Here is a 21083-nt window from a genome sequence, read left to right as displayed (position 1 = left end):
AAAAAAAAAAAAAAAAAGAAGGGGCCCCTGTATGGCTATGCACAGAACAGCAAACAGTGGAGCCAATTATGTGTTTAGAAAAGACACCTTCTGGACCCCTGTCCTGGCCCCTGTCCTGCTGGATGGCTATGTTTTCCACTATAGATGTGTGACGCTGTAGCTCATTGGTCCCGGGTGCTGGCCAGGGCACAGCTCAGTGATAGAATACCTGCATGGAATGTGCAAAGCCCCAGAAATGCATAGGGAAATCCATCTGATCTGCTGGATAGTTTCTCACGGAATCTATTCGGCTTTGCGGTGCATCTACATTCTGTTATCATGTTCTTCATAATGAAATACTTAAGAATGGATTGCTACATATGGTAGGGATATTTCAGCCTGAAGTTCAGTTTTTGTTTGTTTAATTATTTGTCATGGAAACTCTTATCTGAAGATAATGGAGATGTTATAGTTCTCCTTTATTGTTGACTTGAGATGCTAATTAATTAATTTTGTTCCAAGCACGCTATAGGGATGTGTTTGGCTCGTCTTATCCTAATGCTGGCTCTTGTGCTTTGGCTCCACAGTTCCCATGGAGAATGTGGCAACGATTGCTGATTGTGCCAGTGTGATTGAAGGAGTCAGTCGGAGCCGGAATGCCTTGCTGAATGGGGACACTAAGAATTATGACTGGGACTCTGGCTACACGTGCCACCAGCTGGGCAGTGGTGCCATCGTGGTTCAGCTGGCACAGCCATACATGATTGGCTCAATACGGTAAGATTTCTGTGCATTTGATAGTTAAAAAGTAAAGATTCCCATAGTCCCTGACGGCTTTGGGGAAGGAGGCAGGGCAGCGGCACCTGTTGTTCACCTGGACTTTTAGTAGGGAGCTACACTAAAAGTAGACCTGAAATCAACAGTCAGGGAGGACTGGATGAGAGGCCTCCGATTATCTTACTCCTTCTGCAGCCTTAGATATATAGATGAGAGACTCACAGGGTGATGTTGAGAGGTGATATGGATAAAAAGCTATTTTCATCTTCAGTAAACAACTGTGTATGTGAACCAAAGAGACCCAAGTATGAAGCCTGATTCTAGACAGTCTTCTTGGTGTCCTTGGGCTTGAGTTCCCTCTTGATCCATTTTATTTTATAAAAGGAGCTTTACCTTTGCTTGATTTGTGGGATTTTTATTGGTTTTAAGTCTGATACTGGCAGCATCCATCAGAAAGTCCCCTCTCTGCCCATCTTCTACCCCCCTGTCCTCCATCTTCTTGCCCTCTTCTCTCATGCTGTCTCCCTCCCATCCTTTCCCCTCCTCTCCCCTACCATCCTCTACCGTCTTCCCCCACCCCATGCTCACCCTTGTTTCTAAGGGCACCTCTGAAGAACTCACATGGGAAACAGTACATGCCTGTCTCCCTCAGTCTGCTGAGGGTAGAGTACTGGCAGTCATGACTGCCCCTCCCCTGGTGCTTCTCTACACTTGCTCGCTCGTCCCTGTTCTTGTCTTAGTCTGTAGGAAGAAGGAGCCAGCACAGGAGAGCAGCGTCAGGCAGTGTGGCAGAAGCAGGCCTGCTGGCGCTAAGGACAACCACCACAGCTAAATGCTGCTCTGTGTTTTCCACATGTGCTGAGGACTCGGAGTTGAATGTGCTGAATGGAGGCTGTTAGATTTCTTCATGTCAGCTAACTTCATTTCATCAAGGGACACATCACAGGCTGAGTACCATAGGAGATGAAGTGGGGCAGGGGTGAGCACTCAGGCTGGATGAGCGCACAGCCATCCTCTTGATGTTTCCTGAGCTGTGTGCACTCACTACTGTGGTCCTGCCATCTACCTAGTAAGCATCTTTAGGACCTTAGTCATGGATGATGTAAGCTGTCTGCATCTCCCATTACAGTTTGTCCCTCCTCACAAATGTGCCAACAGTTGTCCTTCTTCTGTCTTCTGCCACTGTCTCCCCGACAATTTCTTGAAGATTACCAATTGTGTCTCTGAGATTACATCTGCAATTTCTTGCAGCAGGCTTGGGGTGTAACTCGTCTGAGCCAGAAGACCTGAAATCGTTTAAATTGACTAGACACTCTCTCTCACTTCACCTATTTGAAACTTCAATTTTCTCTTTATTATGTTTGTTCTGCCATTTCTAATTTGAGGAACAGTCTCCTTACCAATGAAGATGGAAGCAAACAGGCAACTTAGTACCTCTGTCCACTCTCCTTTAATGGTTTCTGAATCTCATTCGCTTACCTAGTACCTACCGGACACCCTTCCTCTGCACCCCAGTGTATAACTGTGTCCATGTGTCTCAGACAAAGGCAGCTAAAATGGAATTCCATTGCCCTTTCTTCCCTCCCCACTCACCTCGCCTCAGCATTCTCCCAGGATTCGCAATCAGGGCAGTGGCTCCACACAGCTTCACAGGGAGCCAAAGCCACAAGGCCTTCCCTGGCTTTGCTGCCTTCTCTTATCGCCCCCACTGCCCTGAAGTTCTAGCGGTGCTGCCTCCTAAGAACTCCCAGAGCTCTCTGTCTCCTGTGTCCCACAGTGGTGTCTGAGTGAAACCTCTGTGGTGTCACTTCTCTACCCACTTCACCACGTGACCCTCTCTTCCCACCCCACCACTCCTGACTCCACTTCCCCAAAGCAGGGGTGGCAAGCCCCAGGGACTGCACTGTTAGAGACTCTTACAGCTTGGTCTCTGCTGTCTCGTCCTCGGGCTGCCCGAGCTGCTGTGGTCAGGCTGTGCCTTTGCTCTCCGATCATGCTGATCTCATCACGTACAGTCGTACTCCCTTTGTACTCCCTCTCGGCTATTCCTGAATCCACTGTGGAAAAACTGGTCCAGCCTCCCATCATCCTCTGTACCTCACTTAGTGAGATTTCTATTGATTTGATAAAATACCGTGGCTGAGAGCAACTGGGGGATAAAGGATTCATTTCAGCTTACAACTCTTGGGTCACACTGCATCACCCAGGGAAGTCTGGGCGGGAAGCTGGAGGCAGGAACTGGAGAAGAGCCCACAGAGGATGCTGCCTGTGACCTGTTCCTCATGGCTTGCTCAGCTGCTTTTTATATAACCAAGATCACTGGCCCAAGGGTGGCACTGCCCGCAATGGGATGGCCCTCCCGTGTCATTTGGTAATTAAGAAAATGTCCCACCAGGTAGTGGTGGCATATGCCTTTAATCCCAGCACTCGGGAGGCAGAGGCAGGCAGATTTCTGAGTTCAAGGCCAGCCTGGTCTACAGAGTGAGTTCCAGGACAGCCTGGTCTACAGAGTGAGTTCCAGGACAACCAGGGTTACACAGAAAACCCCTGTCTCGAAAAACAACAACAACAAAACAAACAAACAAGAAAAAACAAACAAGAAAATGTCCCAAAGGCACATCCACAGGCACACGTGCCCCTGTCAGGCACCCCAGCAGCTGCAGAGCTCCTGTGTTGGTTGGCACCTTGTTGACTCCCCCAGCCTTGCCTGCCTGCCGTGCGAGGCCTGAGGCAGCTCAGAGTTTAGTTCTGCTCTTACCAGGCTGAGTGCGCCCTGAGGTAGTCTTCCAGACAGAGGGGATTACAGCAGGGTTAGGAGGAACTTTGCAATTTTAGATCCAGCAGATCCCTACGAGGTGGTTGCCATGGTGATAGCTCAAAGAACAAGGGCTTGTCCTGGGGCATGACCACCCTGGCCTCCAGCAATACCAAAGACGTGAATTCTGACTTTCTCAAGAAAAGTGTGTTACTGGGGCTCTGGGCAGGCAGAATGGGCCCACCTGGTCTCATCTAAGTGTGGGATGAAAATGGTTCCTGCAAACAATTTCGTTTTTTCCTGACTCAGAGGAGAGATGATGAGCAGACACACAACTAGAGGCAGAACTGTGTATCTCAGCACAGTGTGGCGCCTCTAACTTCCTGAAGCCCAGCTATTGTCTCTCCAGTAAGAAAATCCATTCAGCCAGAGTGCTGTCTAACTAGCCAAGCATTCAGAGAGACACGTCTCGGTGAAGCTAACATTATGTTGTCAGGAACTGCATTTGCCTCTTCTGTGACATTATTAAGAGGAAAGGGAGGAGGTTTCCTGGCCACCAATGCCCGTGGACAACACTGGGTATCTTGGCAGGCTGCAGTTATGGCAGATGATGTACCCAGATAGACGTTTATTGATGTGAAACTAGATCAGTGGCCCCTTTCCCTGGGGATGGGTAATGGACCGGCTGTGGGTTGATTAGTCAGTAGCACTTAACCCACAGCTTCCACTGCTCATGATAACTAACTGGCTTTCCTAGTCACTGTGTCTACAGCCACCCACAGGGCAAGTGCTACCGAGCCCAGAGTTGTGCTCCACAGAGAGGAGGTTGCAGAGCTGGGAGCTTATAAACCCACCTCCCTCTATCACATAAGCTTTGAAAACACACATCTCTTTCACTTGGGGACTTCTCAGGCAAAGGTCTTCATTGTTGATGTTCTTAATTCTTCGTGTGGTACATAGTGTGCTATAGATAAGATGGTTCATTTTTCCCTTGCCCTCTGGCTGGGCATGCAGCCAGGCAGAGCCAAGTTTCCTGGCAGAGAGAGTACTTGGGCTCCAGGTCCTGCTAGTGTGCCTGACATGGGTAAGTGCCTGTGTGTGAAACATCATGGGGGGGGCAGGTGGAGAGACGGGTCTCCACTCCCCCGTTCCTTCATTTTCTTTCATTCATTCAACAAACAGCTTTTTTCTATGGCTCAGATCCTGTGGTAGATCCTGTAGTACTAAGGAGTACTTCATTGAGTGGAGAAGCCAAGCACTGCATGTTCTTGGAGCTGGCCCTGAGGACAGACACATGCTTACAGTGTGCTAAGTTTTTGGAAGTCAAAAGGAGGGGAGGAGGAGGAGGAGACAGAGGGAGAGACAATTCTGTTTCAGACTGGGTGGTCAGAGAAGGTTCTCAGAAAAGGGATGTGCACAGAGCTGAAGGACAGTAAAGGAAGCACCATGGAGACTCAGGGAAGGCACTGGAGACCGGTGCCGGGACACCAGGGAGACTCAGGGAAGGCACTGGAGACGGGTGCCAGGGACAGGAGAGGGTAAAGAACAGGAGGCAAGGCCTGGGAGATTTGGGGGTGACAGCCAACAGGGCTTCTGTTGCAGTCTCTGTACTCAGCCCCCGGACTCCCTCCTCCCCATCACAGACTCCCATCACAGGCCTGTCATGGGAGAAGAGGAAGAGCTGGGAGCCTGGCAGCAGGGCCCTGAGGTGCCCTCTCTGCTCTGCCTCCTGCTTCAGCTTCCAGGGGTTACCTCTGGTAGGACACGCCCCCAAGGCTGTGTGACAGCAAATGAAGCACCTGGCCCTGTTGCCCGGCTCTCAGGCAGCCAGAACTCACTGTCTTGTAGGGGAAGAGAAATTACGTGGAATGTTCCCTAGAAGTAGGTAATTAAGCAGTAATTATATCATTTCCATGCCATTTTAAAAACATTAAAATTTAAATAACAGGAAATCTTCAGAGGCTTGACCACATAAAAAGCCCAGGCTAGAGTCATAATAACTAACCAGCTCTGTTATGTCTTAGTTTATAGTCCCTCTTCACCTTAGTTTAAAACTGATCATCTGTCTGCTTGCTGATGGAGATACCGTGTTAAGCGTCCTCAGGTCTGGGAGGGAGACCAAGTACACTCCGCACCCAGCTCACTGAATGCCCCTGCCTCTCCAGCTAATGGATGGCAGGCTTCACTGAAACCCGAAATGTAAGATAGCTAAATTAACAATGTTTACATAGCTTGGAAAGAAAGGTTTTGTAATTGATGCATACGTGGGGCAGTGTAAGTAAAGTGCTCATGATGCTTTAAATAACAAACTTGATTGTAAGTAAATAGGCTGCCCAAGGAGGTCCAGTATCAATAGATGGAGCTAAATAAACCCAGATTAAGGAGTGAATGACCCAAGAACACTAAGTCCTCAGTTGGAATATATACATGTATATGTATATAGCAAGGTTAAGACTGAAGGGGGCTAGCCCAGAGGAGACCCTTTTTTTTTTTTTTTTTAATTATTTTATGTATATCTATACACTATAGCTGTCTTCAGACACACCAGAAGAGGGCATCAGATCCCATTACAGATGGTTGTGAGCCACCATGTGGTTGCTGGGAATTGAGCTCAGAGCCTCTGGAAGAGCAGCCAGTGCTCCTAACTGCTGAACCGTCTCTCCAGTCCCAGAGGATATTCTTGATGGGTCTGTGTTGAAGCTCTTTTTATTTTTTTAATAGGGGAAAAAACCACCCACAGGCCTACCCCCGTACAAGATAATGTGGCACAGAATGACTGAAGCACAAATCAGTTTGTGCCCTGTGATGATTACACACAGGTGAAAATAGCAAAGGAAAGGGAAGTGTGTAAAGAAAGGCTCACATGTGGTGTGGCCTTGGAGCCTGTTTGCCTTTTTCTTAACAGTTAGGTCCACACTGGGTTCAGCTGCCCTTCTGCCTGTTACTGAGCAGTTCTGCCGACCGGAGGTCACCTATTCGGGCTGGAGTTCCTAAGACCCCCTTTGCTGTTTCCCTTCTTTCTTCTGCTTACCACTCTGCCAAAGTAGTCTTCATCCTCTTGTCGTAAGGGAGAGACACAGAAAAGAAAATGAGAAATTGGAGGCCATTCCACTTTGTCTCCTACTTAATGCCTCTAGACGAAGGTTTTATTTGAAAAGGGTGGATAGAGAAACTGACGTTTATGGTTCAAATCGTCATGTATAATTATTTAAATATTTTCTCTGTGTGTGGGCCCATTGTTTCATAGAGGACCACAGAAAGTCTCAAATTGAAGATAGGGCCTTTTCTAATACACGGTATTCTTTTCAATACCGTGATGGACTTGCTCTCTAGTAGATTCCTAGTGCCTGGTACTTGGTAACTCTCAGTGACGGCACTGACAATGCTCTTGTGATACTGCAACTAAAGGGAGTTCTATCTGTCACCTAAATTGCACATCATATTTGTTCAGTGTTGCTGATCTAAGTGTATGTGAGGAAACTGCTAAAGACCAGGCCCTGCAGATGACTGCGGAAGTGCTCAGGAGGCAGGCACCGGCATCATCACCGGGAAGGCCTCCTGCAGCCTCATCCAGCCCTGCTTCCATTTCATCCTGTCTGAACGCCGCTGGGGCAGCAGCACATCCATTTACATTAAGACAGCCTTCTTTGCAACCTCGAGAGCTAGAAATTTCCTTTTTATAGTCTGCAGAATACAGCAAGCATCTAAATATATGACTCCTCTGCTTCGGATTAAGATTGCCTATAATTCTAGTTGAAATTGGAAAGATATTTTACAAAATTTGCTTCCTATCAGTCATGCTGAGTTGTCTGTCACAGCCCCGAACTGAGGAATTCTTCCTTGTCGTGCTGGTCTGTGATTTATTTCCTAAGTGTTCATCCCTGAGCCCATCTGCATCACGCCGACGTCTCCTCATCACCCTCAGACCTCGGCACTGTGATTTCCAGAAAAGTCAGAGAGGAAAGGATTATATCTGGGGTCCCCAGATGCTGGAGCGTGAACTGTATGAACACGCAAAGGCCAGGAATCCTGGAGCCTCACAGCAGAGTGAGTCAGGCGCAGTAAACAGACGGTACCTGTCGTCCATGGCAGAGAAGCTTCAAGATGAAAGTGAATTACTATGGCAACGAAATTGCATGTGAAAAATACAACAGGGCTGCTACAGTTCAGATGTTCTTTGGAAAGGCAAGAAAGGTTAAATGCCCCCCCCCCCAAAAAAAAGTGTTTGTGTGTGTGATTTACCTTACATGTCAGCCATTTCTCTCTTGAGTCACTGGGGAACCTGACAACCAGTCATCACACCCACAGCCAGATATGTAAAGAGTCTTTCAGCTGTCAAAGATGAGCCCATCAAGAAGACATTTTTACAAAGGATTTAACCCCTTTCTAACCCTCCCCCAAATTTCATGTACAAACACAAGCTTTGTTAATTAGCTAGAATTGTCGGTGAAAACGCTTCTAAACGTCCGTTTGCTCAGTCGTATGCTTGAGAAGATTGGATGAATACCATGCATTGGCTCTGGTTTCCAGGATCCCACCATGTCCTGGTCAGCTTGATGGCCACTGCTCACCACAGAGCCAGCCACACAGTGTCCTAGAGATGCGACTGACCCTCCTTGGCAGGGCTGCCAGAAGAACTTTGAGGAAATAGATGGGCATACTGCAGCTTCAGTTGATGAGATTGCTTCCGTGTGACTTTTGAGTCTTGAGTGACTGTAGCTGTTCTGAAAGTCATGGAGAGCCATAGCTACTTCAGCTCAGCCCTCATGGCCCAGATCAGTTAGGCTGCCCTCGGAAGCCTTCATGTTTCTCAGGTACCTTTAGTCAGAGACGGTTTCCCTCTGGGAGCAAAACATTTCACGGTTTTAATGTTTTGGTGTCTTGCCGCTCTCAGCATCACCGTGTGGGCTCATGGGCCTCCCCAGCCCTTGCTGCCTCGTGTGTGTTAAGCTTAGCCCCTGTAAAAGCATAGCTGCAGAGGCACCTGCTAAAAGCATTCTCATGACTAGGTAAGAAAGAGCTCCTGAGACCATGAAAACCCTGGGCCAGCTCCTCTTGCCTGGCCTGCCTGCACGCCGCACCACTCAGGTGGATGGCAGTGGCCAGGAAGGCTGCCTGGTGCCTTGGCATCTCCTTCCATCTGCCCCCCACCCCACCCCACCCCACCTTGGGACACCTGGGGCTTCAGTCCTGCTGAGGAGACTTTCTGCTGTGCTGCCGCTTTCCTGATGGATCGGGTTCAGTGTGACAGGGATCAGTTACTAGATAAATGCACACTGTGCACTTACCTCTCCAGGATCTTCTTCCTAGCTTGCCCTTGAGTCCTCATGGGAAGGATTGTCTTTCTCCCCTCTGAACCCACGTCCCTCAGTGATGACATCGGCAGTCCTGTGACCCAGCACCTCTCAGGACAGCCTGTTTCCTTTGTTTGTTGTTCAGGAATAGCTGTTTCTTCTGCTTCCCGTGCCTCCCAGTAGTTCTCTTTATTTCTATTTAATGTGTGGGTGTTTCACCTGCATACATGTCTGTATACCACATGTGTGCCTGGTACCTGCAGAGCCCAGAAGAAGGTGTTGGGAACTGGAGTGACAGCTGCTGTGAGCCACCATGCGGGTGTCAGGAATAGAACCCAGATCCTCAGAGAGAATGCCGATGCTCTTAACTGCTGAGCTGTCCTCCCTCTTCCCCCTCCAAGAGGTCTTGGTGCAAGCTGTGCTTGCTGTCATTGGGAAGTGTTTATATTCATTGCCAACACACTCATTTACTCCAAGAAGCTTGTATTTGAGTTTTGTTTGGCTGAAAATAACAGAGAAAGGTTTAAATTCTCTTTCAATTTACTTTTGTTTTGATTCCGCTTGCATCTTTTTTTTTTTCTTGATAAGCAGTGGTAAGGTCCTACAATAAATAATTCAATAAAATAAGCAACATCTTTTTTTCTTTTCCACCTGTATTTTTGTCCCAAAGAAACAAGGCAATTGTTTCATCTTTAATTACAAGTCTGTATTTAGGCAGGAATAAAGAAAAGGGCAAAGAAATTAAAAGATCTGGGGCCTCCCATGCAAGCCTGCCTCTTCTCATAAGGAAGAGCCCTTATAGCCCCTGCCCTGGGATGTGTGCACAAGGTGATCAGCTTAACCCTTGCTATGCTGGCTAAGAAACTGAGGGTCATGATGATGGACTGGCTCACCCAGCCACAGCACTGCCTCAGAGCCCTGCCTTGTGCTGCGCTAAGCATGCTGTGGGATTTCTACAACCCCCATGTTCCATGTACTCTGTTGCTATCTAATGTTTAAAAGGAGCTTTGAGATGTAGTTTGCCCATTTAAAATACATAAAGTAGTGCAGGACTCTTCTTTTGAAGCCAAGGATTGAACCCAAGACCTTGAGCACCTTAAGTGAACATCCTTCCACTGAGCTGTGCTCCAGCCTTCCATCTGGTTTCATGTATTTACTTCTCAGTGGACAGCCCAGGCTGGCCCCCAGCTCTCCAGCGTCTTGCCCCTGCCTGCAAAGCACTAGGCATAGGGCACCATACCCAGCTGCATACATTTTTAAAAGCTGTCCTTTGAGACCACAGCTTCTGGATGTATCTAAACCAGCACTACAATAATTGTGTTTTATATTAGTCTCAGTTTCAAAACTGTTCTATAAATTTAAAGAGCTGTCTGCTTACTGCACTATTCTGATCCAGAATGAGAGGCATTGCTGATTGTATACGTTTGATTTCTTATTCATGAAATTTACTTCTTAAGAAAAACTGTGTTTCTGTTTCAAATATTTAATCAGATTTTCTGTAACTGGTCCCTGTGTTTTGCCAGCATAGTGATAAATCATGCACATAATAAAGTTTGGGAGGCAGGCAGGATCCCTGATAACTTCCAGTTGATGAAAAGAGAAAGGGAGCTGAGGGCACGGCTCAATGGTAGAGTTTCTGTCCATCATGCACAGGCCCCAGGTTCAAACCCAGAACCAAACAGAAAAAAGTAGTAAATACATGTCATTTTCAGTGTTTAAACCTGAGGTTTAAAAAACTATGCCCATATGGGTGTGATAGTGCACACCTGTAACCCCAGCACTAAGTAAGCAGAGGCAGGAGGATGGCTGAAAGGTTGAAACCTGAACTACATAGTGAGTTCCAGGGTAGTCAAGGTTACACCTTGTCTGAAGAATAAGTCATGGCCACTTACCCTGGAATGAGACAGAAAATAAAAGTAAGTAAATAAGTAATAAGACCTTCAAAGAAGGTCTGGACTCTGACTGTCATATTGTCTCTAGCCTGTTTCTCTAGCTTCGTGGTGGTGCACTGGTATGTAAGACTGTAGTGACTGTTTCTGACTGTCATACTGTCTCTAGCCTGTTTCTCTAACTTGGTGGTGATGCACTGGTATGTAAGACTGTAGTGACTGTTTCTGACTGTCATACTGTCTCTAGCCTGTTTCTCTAGCTTCGTGGTGATGCACTGGTATGTAAGACTGTAGTGACTGTTTCTGAGTTTGGGGATTTGGAAGTAACCTGTGCAGCCGTCGGAAATGTACTAGAGTTACAGCATTCAGATTCCCTCTGGTTCTCTTCCTGAAAGGTCTTAGTGCTGGTCCCACAACCACATTCAGTCCACAGTGAAGGACAGCCGTGGTCAGGCCCCTCAGTTCATGTCCAAAGATGAGGCTGACCAGACTGGCAGCTGGGAAGACTCCGAGTGGCCGCGGCTGAGTAGAACCACCTCTGGGATCTGACCTTCCACCTACGTATGAAGGTTCTGCTTTCCCTCTTTCTGTCACCTTCTCCTGCCTCTCTCTGTCCTCACAACAAAGTGGTAATGGCAGAACCATGTTACCATGTAGATAGCAAGGTATTTAAGGGTAAGACTGGGCTCAGGAGCAGCTAGGCCGTGGCAGAATCCTCTCACAGCCATCCTGCTTTTGTAGAACAAGTCTGTACTGGACTAAGAATCAACCTGGGGGCTGACAGAGGATAACAGCCTGCCTCTCCCCAGAACAGAGACCGTGTTGTGGTCTATGTGTTTGCTTGAGGGTTTGCAGACAAACATTCTATTGGTAAACAGTATTTCTTTGCTTCTCATTTTCTGGAATTTTCCTTGATATACACTTAGCTCAATTAGTTACTTTCATGTTACTGTGATAGAACACCAGGACCAAGGCAACTTACCAAAGGCAGGACTCAGGACATGGCTCAGCAGTTTTTTGTTTTGTTTTGTTTTTTAAAGATTTATTTATTTATTATATGTAAGTACACTGTAACTGTCTTCAGACACTCCAGAAGAGGGAGTCAGATCTTGTTACGGATGGTTATGAGCCACCATGCGATTGCTGGGATTTGAACTCCAGACCTTCAGGAGAGTAGTCAGGTGCTCTTACCCACTGAGCCATCTCACCAGCCCATGGCTCAGCAGTTAAGAGCACTGGCTGCTCTTCCAGAGGTCCTGAGTTCAATTCCCTGCAACCACTTGGTGGCTTACAACCATCTATAATGAATTCTGATGCCCTCTTCTGGCATGCAGGTATACATGGATACACATTAATGCATCTTTAAAAATAATAATAATAATAATGTTTAAAAACAACACAAAAGGCAGAGTTTCTTTGACTTTCCGTCCCGGGGTCAAGTGAATTATGTCAGGAGGTGTGGCAGGAGTAGTGACATCAAGCATGAGGCAGGAATTTGGAAAGACTAATACCTTCAAAGCCCGCCTCCCTGAAGTACTTCCTTCAGCAAGGCAGCGCTTTCTCAACCTCCCCAGACAGCATTACCAGCTAGGGACCAAGTGCTCAAACACCTGAGCCTGTAGGGCATTGCCTAGCCACACAGCACAGCCCTTGGGTTGTTGGGACCTAGGATCTTGTTCCCAAGTCCCTTAAGCAGATACCGTTGAGTGTCCACTGAAGTCTCCTGCAAACCCTTGTCAGTTTTCTTCCTGATACTGACCTTTCTGTGTTCATTTCTGTGTGGTTTAAAAAAAAAAAAAAAAAAAAAGACAAATGCAATCAAATACTGTTTATTGGAAAGTCCATTGCAACCTTGTTAAGAAACAGATAAGGCATTATCTATAGATAATTAGCAGTAGCCAGGTAAATAATATCTTACTGGTAATAACCTTCCTAGAAAGATAGGGAAATGGCTTTGCCATGATTAGGTTACTTTAATGACATTTTAGCTGTCCATGTGGGACTCAGAAGCAGGTGGAGTTCTGTGGAAACGAGTTGGTTCTGTTTAGAAACAACGTGCCCAAGACTTGCCCACATTTAGATGGTCTTCATTGCAGAGATGCCAGACTGAGAAGTTGAGTTAAAATGCCAAGTGCTATCAGTTCTTGTTGATCTCTGGCCCTGCACTACCCTGGCCAACTATTTTGCAAATTGTGTTTTATAATCAAGAAGGCAGCGCTGGAGAGCTGGCGAGGGGAGATGTCTGTACACCCATTCTCTCCTGGGCACCAACCCGAAGCTGTACACTTCGCCTATCTTGGAGGGGGTCTGCTCTGTGGGTCATTGCGAAGCTGCTGGCACACTCACTGCCCTGACTATATAAGGGTTTGGGGCATGGTTTTGCGGGAACTGAAGTTTCTCTGTAACTCGCTCACCTGCCCACCCAACCCCTTCAGTCTCTTTGGGACATGGAAGGTAGCAGCTGATGGCTGTTGTTTTTGTGTGTGTTCCACCTGAGGATGCTCATCGTGGCCACATACAGTCAGTTTGGGGAGTAAGGAGGACTTGGGAATGGTCTCTCTCCCTCCCTCTCCCTGTTCCTCTCTGCCTTTCTAACTCTGTAACGTTGGGGAAAAATACTAGAAATTTGGTAAGAAAGGGAAGGCAAGAAATGTCACTGCAGCTGTCACAGTAACAAAGATAGAGTTGTGACTGAAGCAGAAGCTTAACTCCGTGTGGATTTTGCCACATTAAAAAACATATTTTGAAACATTCAGTGAAAGAGATTTTAGACATTTTTAGGTTAGGCTCAACCTTTTTTTAAACCGTCCCCGTATTCCTCCGCTCTGTGCTATTCAGTGAGACTGGTGTCAGTCCTCGGGCTTGGCCAGGTTGTCTGCAAAGAGATGTGCAGTATACGTGTCATACTTGCCTCCTCTTAGCGGCTTAGCTATGCTCCAGGAACCCCCGCCTTACCAGACAAGTGTAGATCGCCCCCAAGGAATCTAGCCAGACATTTCCTCACTGGCATCTGTGGCCCATACGGGGAAAGCCTGGTCAGGGGATTCACAGGCCTTTCACACTTCCAAAAGGTGAAGCGAATACTACTAGAAGCAATACTGAATGAACATCAGCGTCTAGTTTGGGAACCAAACATGTGCCATGACTCAGTGGCTTTTGTGAGGAATAAGCCTTTGGGCTGCCACAAGGAGAGGAGCCTATGGAAGCGCTAGTGAATGAGGCTTTAGCTCTGGGACATGAGTGGGAGCCCAGGGCTTTGCACATGCTCACATGCTTGTTTACTGTCTCTTGCCCTGAGCCCTGGTTTATTCTCCTTTAGAAACTGAGAATCTTCAACTTCTCAAGAATACTTCTTAAAACATTGGTTTCCTTTTTTTTTTTTTTCTTCTGACTAGATGTATCTTGTGGATATTTTAGAAGAATATCAAAAGATGTGTCATCGTTTTATATTAAAAGGAAAAATAGATTAAAAAATAAAACCACAAATTATTCTAAATTCTATCTACCCCATTCTTTCCTCCCTCCCCACATTTCCCATCCTCCATTTAACAGATTAAGTGAGGCTGTGTACTGTTGTAGAGAAAGACAGAGGTGGAGTTGGGCCTTTTGCCTCCCATCTGGCAAGTCTAGACACCCTGTTGTCACATTGAGAAATGCTGTGTCCCTCAGAGGCTCAGAGGCTTAAGCTGAGACAGGCTCCCGTCTTGGTCCACCTGGGCTTAGGAGATGACTCCTGCACCCTCCCATCTCCTGAGTGTCACAGCCCATTAGAGTGGCTACTCTTTAGAAGTTGACTCAGGATGATGTCCCCAGCGATGATCCTATGATCCCTGTGTGACTCCCCAGGGTTCACTAGCCAGAGCCTCTTCTGTCCTCATCATCAATTCAGTGTAGACTATTGGGACTCAGCGCTGAAGAGGGAGGACCCCAAGATAAGGTGAGATCTCACCTCTGCACCCACATCCTTTTTGGGTACCAAGTCTTTTCTTCTGTTTTCTGCAAGTGCAGGCTGGCAGGGTGGTGTTCCCAGCAAGTCCCTGTGGGCCCTGTTGGCCCAGATAGGGACCTTAAAGGGACCTAGCAGGAGGATGGTGAGACAGAGGGGACATAAATGTTTGCTCTTCTTGATGAGGAAGGATGAAGCAAGTGAATGGAAGGCACAGCGTTAATTCCCAGAGTGCAGTGTTCTAGTGGTGCCTCCTGTAGCTCCAGTCAGTGTGGCCGGGTCTTGCTGCCTGCAGAGCCTCCAGAGGGGTGATTTATTCATCTGCCTCCTTCCCTGTGATTTCCTTCATTCAGCCTTCCAATATCCATCACTGAAAAGCCTGCTTTCTATATGGGAGTTTACCCTGGTGGCTTGCCTGGAATACATTTTGAAGGATTAGTGTACAGGGCTTGGAGACTGGCCCCTGTGCCCAGCACGCGTTGGTGAATATTCATGCCGACACCTGCAAGGGTTATTTCTAAAAAGGTAGCTCCTGCAGAATACATTTCAGAGACGGGGGTTTCCTCTTGTCTTAGGATCCCTCCTCCAAGCAAATGTGGGAGCCCTCGCCTGCACTCCAGCTCTGCACAGATCAGTGTAGGCGACTTTAGAGGGGAAAGGCAACTGTTTGTTTAGCCTTTGGTCCTGTAACCCACACCAGTGTGGTTTAATTATGGCTGTTGAGTAGTTAGGAAAGGTAAAGTTGTGAGTGTTCATCTGAAAAGGTTTGTATTAAAACTTGTGATCCCAGCTTTGAAGGTGTGGATCAAGAGAACTGTTCCGAGTGGCCAGTGATCAAAAGAATCCAATTGAAAAGCTTAATTAGCCATTTTTCCTCTAGCCATTGCAAGAAAGAAATTGCATAAAATGTTGCTTATTTTCTGGCTTCTTGCCATTCTTCAAAAGATTAATCACACAGCAACATATTAAATTGATTAATTATCTTTTGTTTATAAGAACTTACAGTTAGTTCGGATTTTCACCTTTGTGTGCTGTGGGGAAGATGTTGCTATTATTGTTCTCATTAATGTCTTCATTTTAATGGTAAGCCGTGTACCACATGGGGAGTGGTGATTTATCACATCTCAGCCTTGGAACAGAACAAACTACTTTTTCTTTAAGACCTTACATTGTATATAAGTGCTCTTATGACTTACTGCTTTGGTCTTGTGTTGCTGAGGGTGGTTTTCTTGTGGACTTCACAAAAGAAATCCAGAAAACAGATATGTGGGGAGGGAATTTTTAAGACAAGTAGCTATAAGAGCCAGCCAGACTTTGATTATATAGGCTAGGAGTATTGGTTCTAGGAGAATAGGCGAGGGCAGGAAGGTTCAGTGGGCACGGGTCACCTCAGTGAGTGCCCAGGACTTTGTAGATGGTGCCTGTGGGGGAAAGAGGATGCTTCCCAGCTGGGCAGAGGTGGGGACCCAGATCTGACTCAGGTGAAGAGGTCAAGTTGGTAAGAAAGACAAAGAGATGTGGGAAAATAGTGCTGACTGAGTTAAGAGACCAGAAACGAGCTTTGCTGAGGGCAAAAGCAGAGGAAGGACATGATTGAGTAGGAAGAGTCTTGCCTTGTACTTCATGTCTGCTGGAGTGCGCTCTTGCCTGTGACGTTGAGTCAAGCCTTTGTTTGGCCCTTCCATGCTCCCTCGCACCAAGCTGAGAGAATACACAGATCTGCCTGTAGCTAAATCCTGAGTTCTCCTGCCAGACACACAATCCTGTGAACGCTTGACCCAAGGGAGTGGAAAGGAGCTGTGGAGTTTATTAAATTCCTCTTTGGCTCTGTTTCTAGGTGCTTAGTGTAGGCTGCGTGCGTGTGCTAGCATGTAGTGGCAGGGGGAGCAGAAGAAGAAGCAGCAGCCCTGAGTGGGCTAGACTGCAGCTCAGTTGGAGCACTTGCATAGCAAATGGGAGGCCCTAGGTTCAGTCCAGCATTGACAGAAAAGAGGAAGGGAGGGACAGAGGGAGGAGGATGGATCAGTTAGTGAGGTTTTGTGAGAAATGCACTCTCTTCCCCCACCCTCTGTAGTCTTAAGTATAAGCCAGTTGATGAGGTGGTGGGGACCCTCCTTAGGGTGCATGCAGGGATGTGGAGCCAGGAGTCTTTTCCTCCCCACACCTGTTGGATGGAGGCCGTGGTGGATCATTTTACCTTGTAGGACGCATGAAGACGGAAGAGGTCAAACACTTAGCTTATAAACTAAGTCCCTAACACTTAGCTTATAGCCCAGTGAGTCCGAGCTCTTTGTCAGGTCTGTTGGTCTTACCCTCCCAATAAGTTCATAGACTCCGGGGGGGGGGGGCAGATCACACAAATGTATATTGTATTTAGCTCTCAGAAGATAGTGACTCTGGCCTTTTAAAGTCACAGTGGCGGGCTGGAGAGATGGCTTAGCAGTTAAGAGCACTGACTGCTCTTCCAAAGGTCCTGTGTTCAAATCCCAGCAACCACATGGGGGCTCACAACCATTTGTAATGAAATCTGATGTCCTCTTCTGGTGTGTCTGGAGTCAGCTACAGTGTACTTAAGATATAATAAATAAATCTTAAAAAAAAAAAAAAAGTCACAGTGGCACCTGATGCTCTCCCCAACAAATGAATCTTTAAGTGAGCTGGCTGAAAATCTAGGAAGCCGGGCCGGGTGCTCGGCCTCCTGCTGATCCTTGTCTGTGCCTGCCAGGAGCCCATGGCACTGAGTGTTTCTGTGTTCCTCCACATTGTGACAAAGCTGCTGAGATGGGGCAGGTGGGCTTGCTGTAGAGTGGGGACTTGATAATGCCAAATTTAAATATCAGGAAAGATCTGTAAAAAGCTACCTACCTGCATAATGTGCCTGTGCCCTAAAGGTCTTCAGCAGCATGACACTTGACCTTGTCAACCAGTCCTGATACCTTGATGCCACCTTCTTGCTTAAGGAAGGGTCTGTATTGCAAGAGTCACCTTCAAAATACGAAAAAGAGCTTTTCTTCTGAGGGCCATTGGCCTAGACATAGTTTTATCATATTCACATGGAAACTTAAAAATGAAAGAAATTTCTTCAAAAATGACTGTAGTATGAAATCTAGATCATAAGACTGGGCCAAAACTTACATGTGAAATAAAGAATAAAGGCTTACCAAGTGACTGATTAAAGGTAGCTGGGACAGTGTTTAGCCCATGCCAGAAAAATTAACCAGTGGCTTAGACAAAAAGTTTTGTGTTGAGAAGTAGGAGGTGCTCTGATTCTCCCTTTGTGTGATAATGTATGAACAGACAGCTTGAAGCGGGTGTAGTCACTCGCTGCTTTCCCGCCATCCGAATAGGTAGACGTAGAGACCCCGGGAGTAAACCGGCTGCTCCTCCTTACCATCTGACCTTGAATTAAAGCATATCTCCAAGCAGAAGAGCCATGGTCCTGTCTTGTCCCCCCATAGGCCTGTTCTCTACTTGCAGTACCCTGGATTATGCTATGACTCTCTGATTGGCATTTGTTCTTATACAGTGACCTCCACGGGTGTCTATTTGGCCACCTCCCTTTATTTATTTCCTCTTGGGGCACCAGTGCATACACACAGAAACTACAGGCAGCCGACCATCAAGAACTTGAGTGAGACCCTGACCAGGACCACTGTGTCCAACTTTCTTGGAGAACCCATGTTCTGTGACTGCTGTTGTCTTAAAGATCAACCCATGAAAGGCTTGGTACCCGTGATGCCCAGGATGTTTTCAGAGATGGAGGAACCTTTAAGAAGTGAGGATTAGTGGAAGAGTCAGGTCATCTGAGAATGCCTTAGAAGGAAGGCTGGACCTTGCCTTCCCAGCTCTCCCTGACGGCCGCCTGGCTGTAAGTGGCTTCACTCACTGCACGCTGTCTCACCATAGACCCAGAAGTAATGGGCTGAAACATCAAATACTGCTATGGATAGGTATGGCGGCTCGCGCCTTTAATCCTAACACTTGGGAGCAGAGGCAGGCAGATCTCTGTGAGTTAGGTAGAGGCCAGCCTGGTCTGCATGGAGAGGTCAATATGAAAGCGAAACAGCAAAAACCTGTGTGCCAAAAGAAAGCTGGCCCTCTTTAAAGCTTATGACCTCAAGTATTTTGTCACAGAGATGGAGACCTAACAGACAGTACATGGAGGCCTGGATGGGTTCTGCCTAGTGTATTTGCCATGAACACCTTCCTTCTGGTGAGCGGCTTGCCGGTCCCTCCTGATGCTAGACGTCCAGTGTTCCCTCTGCCCTGGGAGGCTGTGTCCTTGGAGGCCTGGCCATGTGGCCACTGCTCCTTCGGTATTGCAGCATTTGTCCTCTTCAGACTCTGCTGACGACCTCATTTTGGACTTGGGTCCTCCAGCAGCTCTGCTTAGTTGGACCCTGCTCCTAACCAGAGGAGACGCACACTGTCAGATGTCATGGCAGACGACAAGAAACCCTCTCGTTTGTGGGAAAGTCCCTGTTTGTCACTAGTCAGTATGGAGCAACATCAGATAGCTGCACTGGCTGTCTGCCCCTGTTGACCATAGGAGTCAGTCAGTCTCTTTGCACCAGAACAGTGAGAACTAGATCCTTCAACGAGGCGAAGGCACCTTAGATCCCCGCTTGGTTGCAGCATCTGATCTTCTTCCAGATCTCTGTCCCAGCTTCAGTCTACCCCTCAGCCCAGTAGTACACAGCACTTCCCTGCCCCTCGGATCCTCGGACTTGCAGTGTGGCCTCCTTGTCCCTCTGGTCAAGTTCCCCAGGCCCCCTGCTGGTTGGTTTTGAAGTGTGCTGGTAATTAGTTAGTGCACAGTCCAGTTCCTGCAGAGCCCCCTCACTGAGCCAGTCCTCACCCCTCCCCTTGTCATCCCACACCTCAGTCCAGCTTGACTGGTTCCAAGTGACAGAAGCCAAATAAAGATTGTCTAAACCATAAAGGGAGCTTCCTTGTGATTGGGTAATTTCTCATGAACCCTGGTGGCACATGGTGGGCCTGCCTGTGTCAGGAGAAGCCCTACTACGTGTCACTGGGTCTTGGCTCTGCTTCTCGCACACATGGCTCCTTCCCTCCTGGTGCCACCCCGGAGGGTGTGCCTCCTCGTTATCTCATCTAAGGGGCAGGGCCAATTGAGGCTGAACCCTCTGGTTTTGAGGCATGAAGTGTGATTAGCTCAGCAAGGGTCTGCTTCCTAGGCTGCAGCCAGGATTGCAGGGCACACTGGGCCCAGGAACTCCCACACCATTTTGAAATGGGACTGCAGGCGCACAGTCAGTCATCCAAGCCCTCCAGTGCATATGCAGAGGGCTATCAGCTGTGAGACTGGGAGAACCCCAGACACCCAGCCAAGGCAGACATTGAAGGTACGGGGTAAGCGTGGGGATAAGTAGGTGCAAAGATTTACCTACCAGTGCTACGTGCCTGGTAAAGAATTTTTGGAACTGTTTCATGAAAGACAGCTATTTCTGAGAACGTAAAGGTTGGTGCTCTAAGAATATTATTTATACATTTTTGAGGTTATGAATGTCTTTGACTAGGCATTTATAAGTGAATTCTCTAAGGTATAACGTCGCTAATAGCCTGGTTGTTGATCTTGCTTTGGTTGGCTGTTTTTCCCCAAATGAGGAAGCTCTTAGCAACAGCAGCAGCGGGTTGTGTCTCCATGTCTTCCAGGGAGGCTGCCACAGACTAGGCAATTAAAAACAGGCCAGCAGCCCTTGTTCCTGGTCTACAGGCCCCCATTCCGTGGAGAAGCTGTTGATCTCTCCTGTTAGGCTTCAGCCATTGTTCACAGTCTGCTATGGAATTAATCCCTTAAGAAAGGGATAAAAAACCTGCCATTCAGCACAACACAGTTTGTCATCGCATGCATAATGCAGGTTTCCAATTAGAATGCTACAATTTGGAAACTTTCTTCACAGACTGATGAGAGAGCAGTTCTTTTAAGAAGGGAAAACTGAGTCCACTGGGTTTGCCTCCAGTCACTTCTGACTCAGGCCACAAAGACAAGAGTTTTGAAATCATATTCACTATCGAATTTTGTATCAAAACAGCAGCAAGGAGAGCAATTAGTTGCTGTAAACTGAGCCCCTGGTAATCAATGGTATGCATCCAGCCAGAGCATTTATGGAAGATGTAAGCAGAATCTGCTAATCAATTTTATAAAAAGCCAGCACCTCGCTGTTTTTAGGGAGACTCCACTGTAAGAATAAGGGGAGATGGAGGAGCCAATGGGTAATGTCACCAGGCGTTTATGTGGTGCTCATTAGGTAATGAGGTCGGTGGCAGTCATTCACAGTCCTGACCTGCATCGGTGAATCTCTCTGGTGGGATAAAGTCGGCCTCTTTGAAAATGGCTTCTGATACTGGGGGGAGGGGGAGGGTATGTTTAAGGAGCTCATCTTCTTTAAGGTCACGAGGAGTGTCTGTGACAGGCGATC

The 21083-nt window shown here is 47.4% G+C and overlaps 1 protein-coding gene across 1 annotated transcript in view; it reads left to right on the top strand.

Moving 5' to 3' along the window:
• Positions 1-21083, top strand: part of Btbd9 (BTB domain containing 9) — a 341572-nt gene that overhangs the window by 263397 nt on the left and 57092 nt on the right. Inside the window, exon 8 of the mRNA XM_021221073.2 lies at positions 567-756. Coding sequence (XP_021076732.1) covers positions 567-756 — 190 coding nt within the window. The remainder of the gene's footprint in view (positions 1-566; positions 757-21083) is intronic.

Source organism: Mus pahari, chromosome 21 (genome assembly GCF_900095145.1).
Source record: "Mus pahari chromosome 21, PAHARI_EIJ_v1.1, whole genome shotgun sequence".
Lineage (NCBI taxonomy): Eukaryota > Metazoa > Chordata > Mammalia > Rodentia > Muridae > Mus > Mus pahari.
Note: the sequence above shows the minus strand (reverse complement) of the source record. Positions and strands in the feature narration are given on the sequence as shown.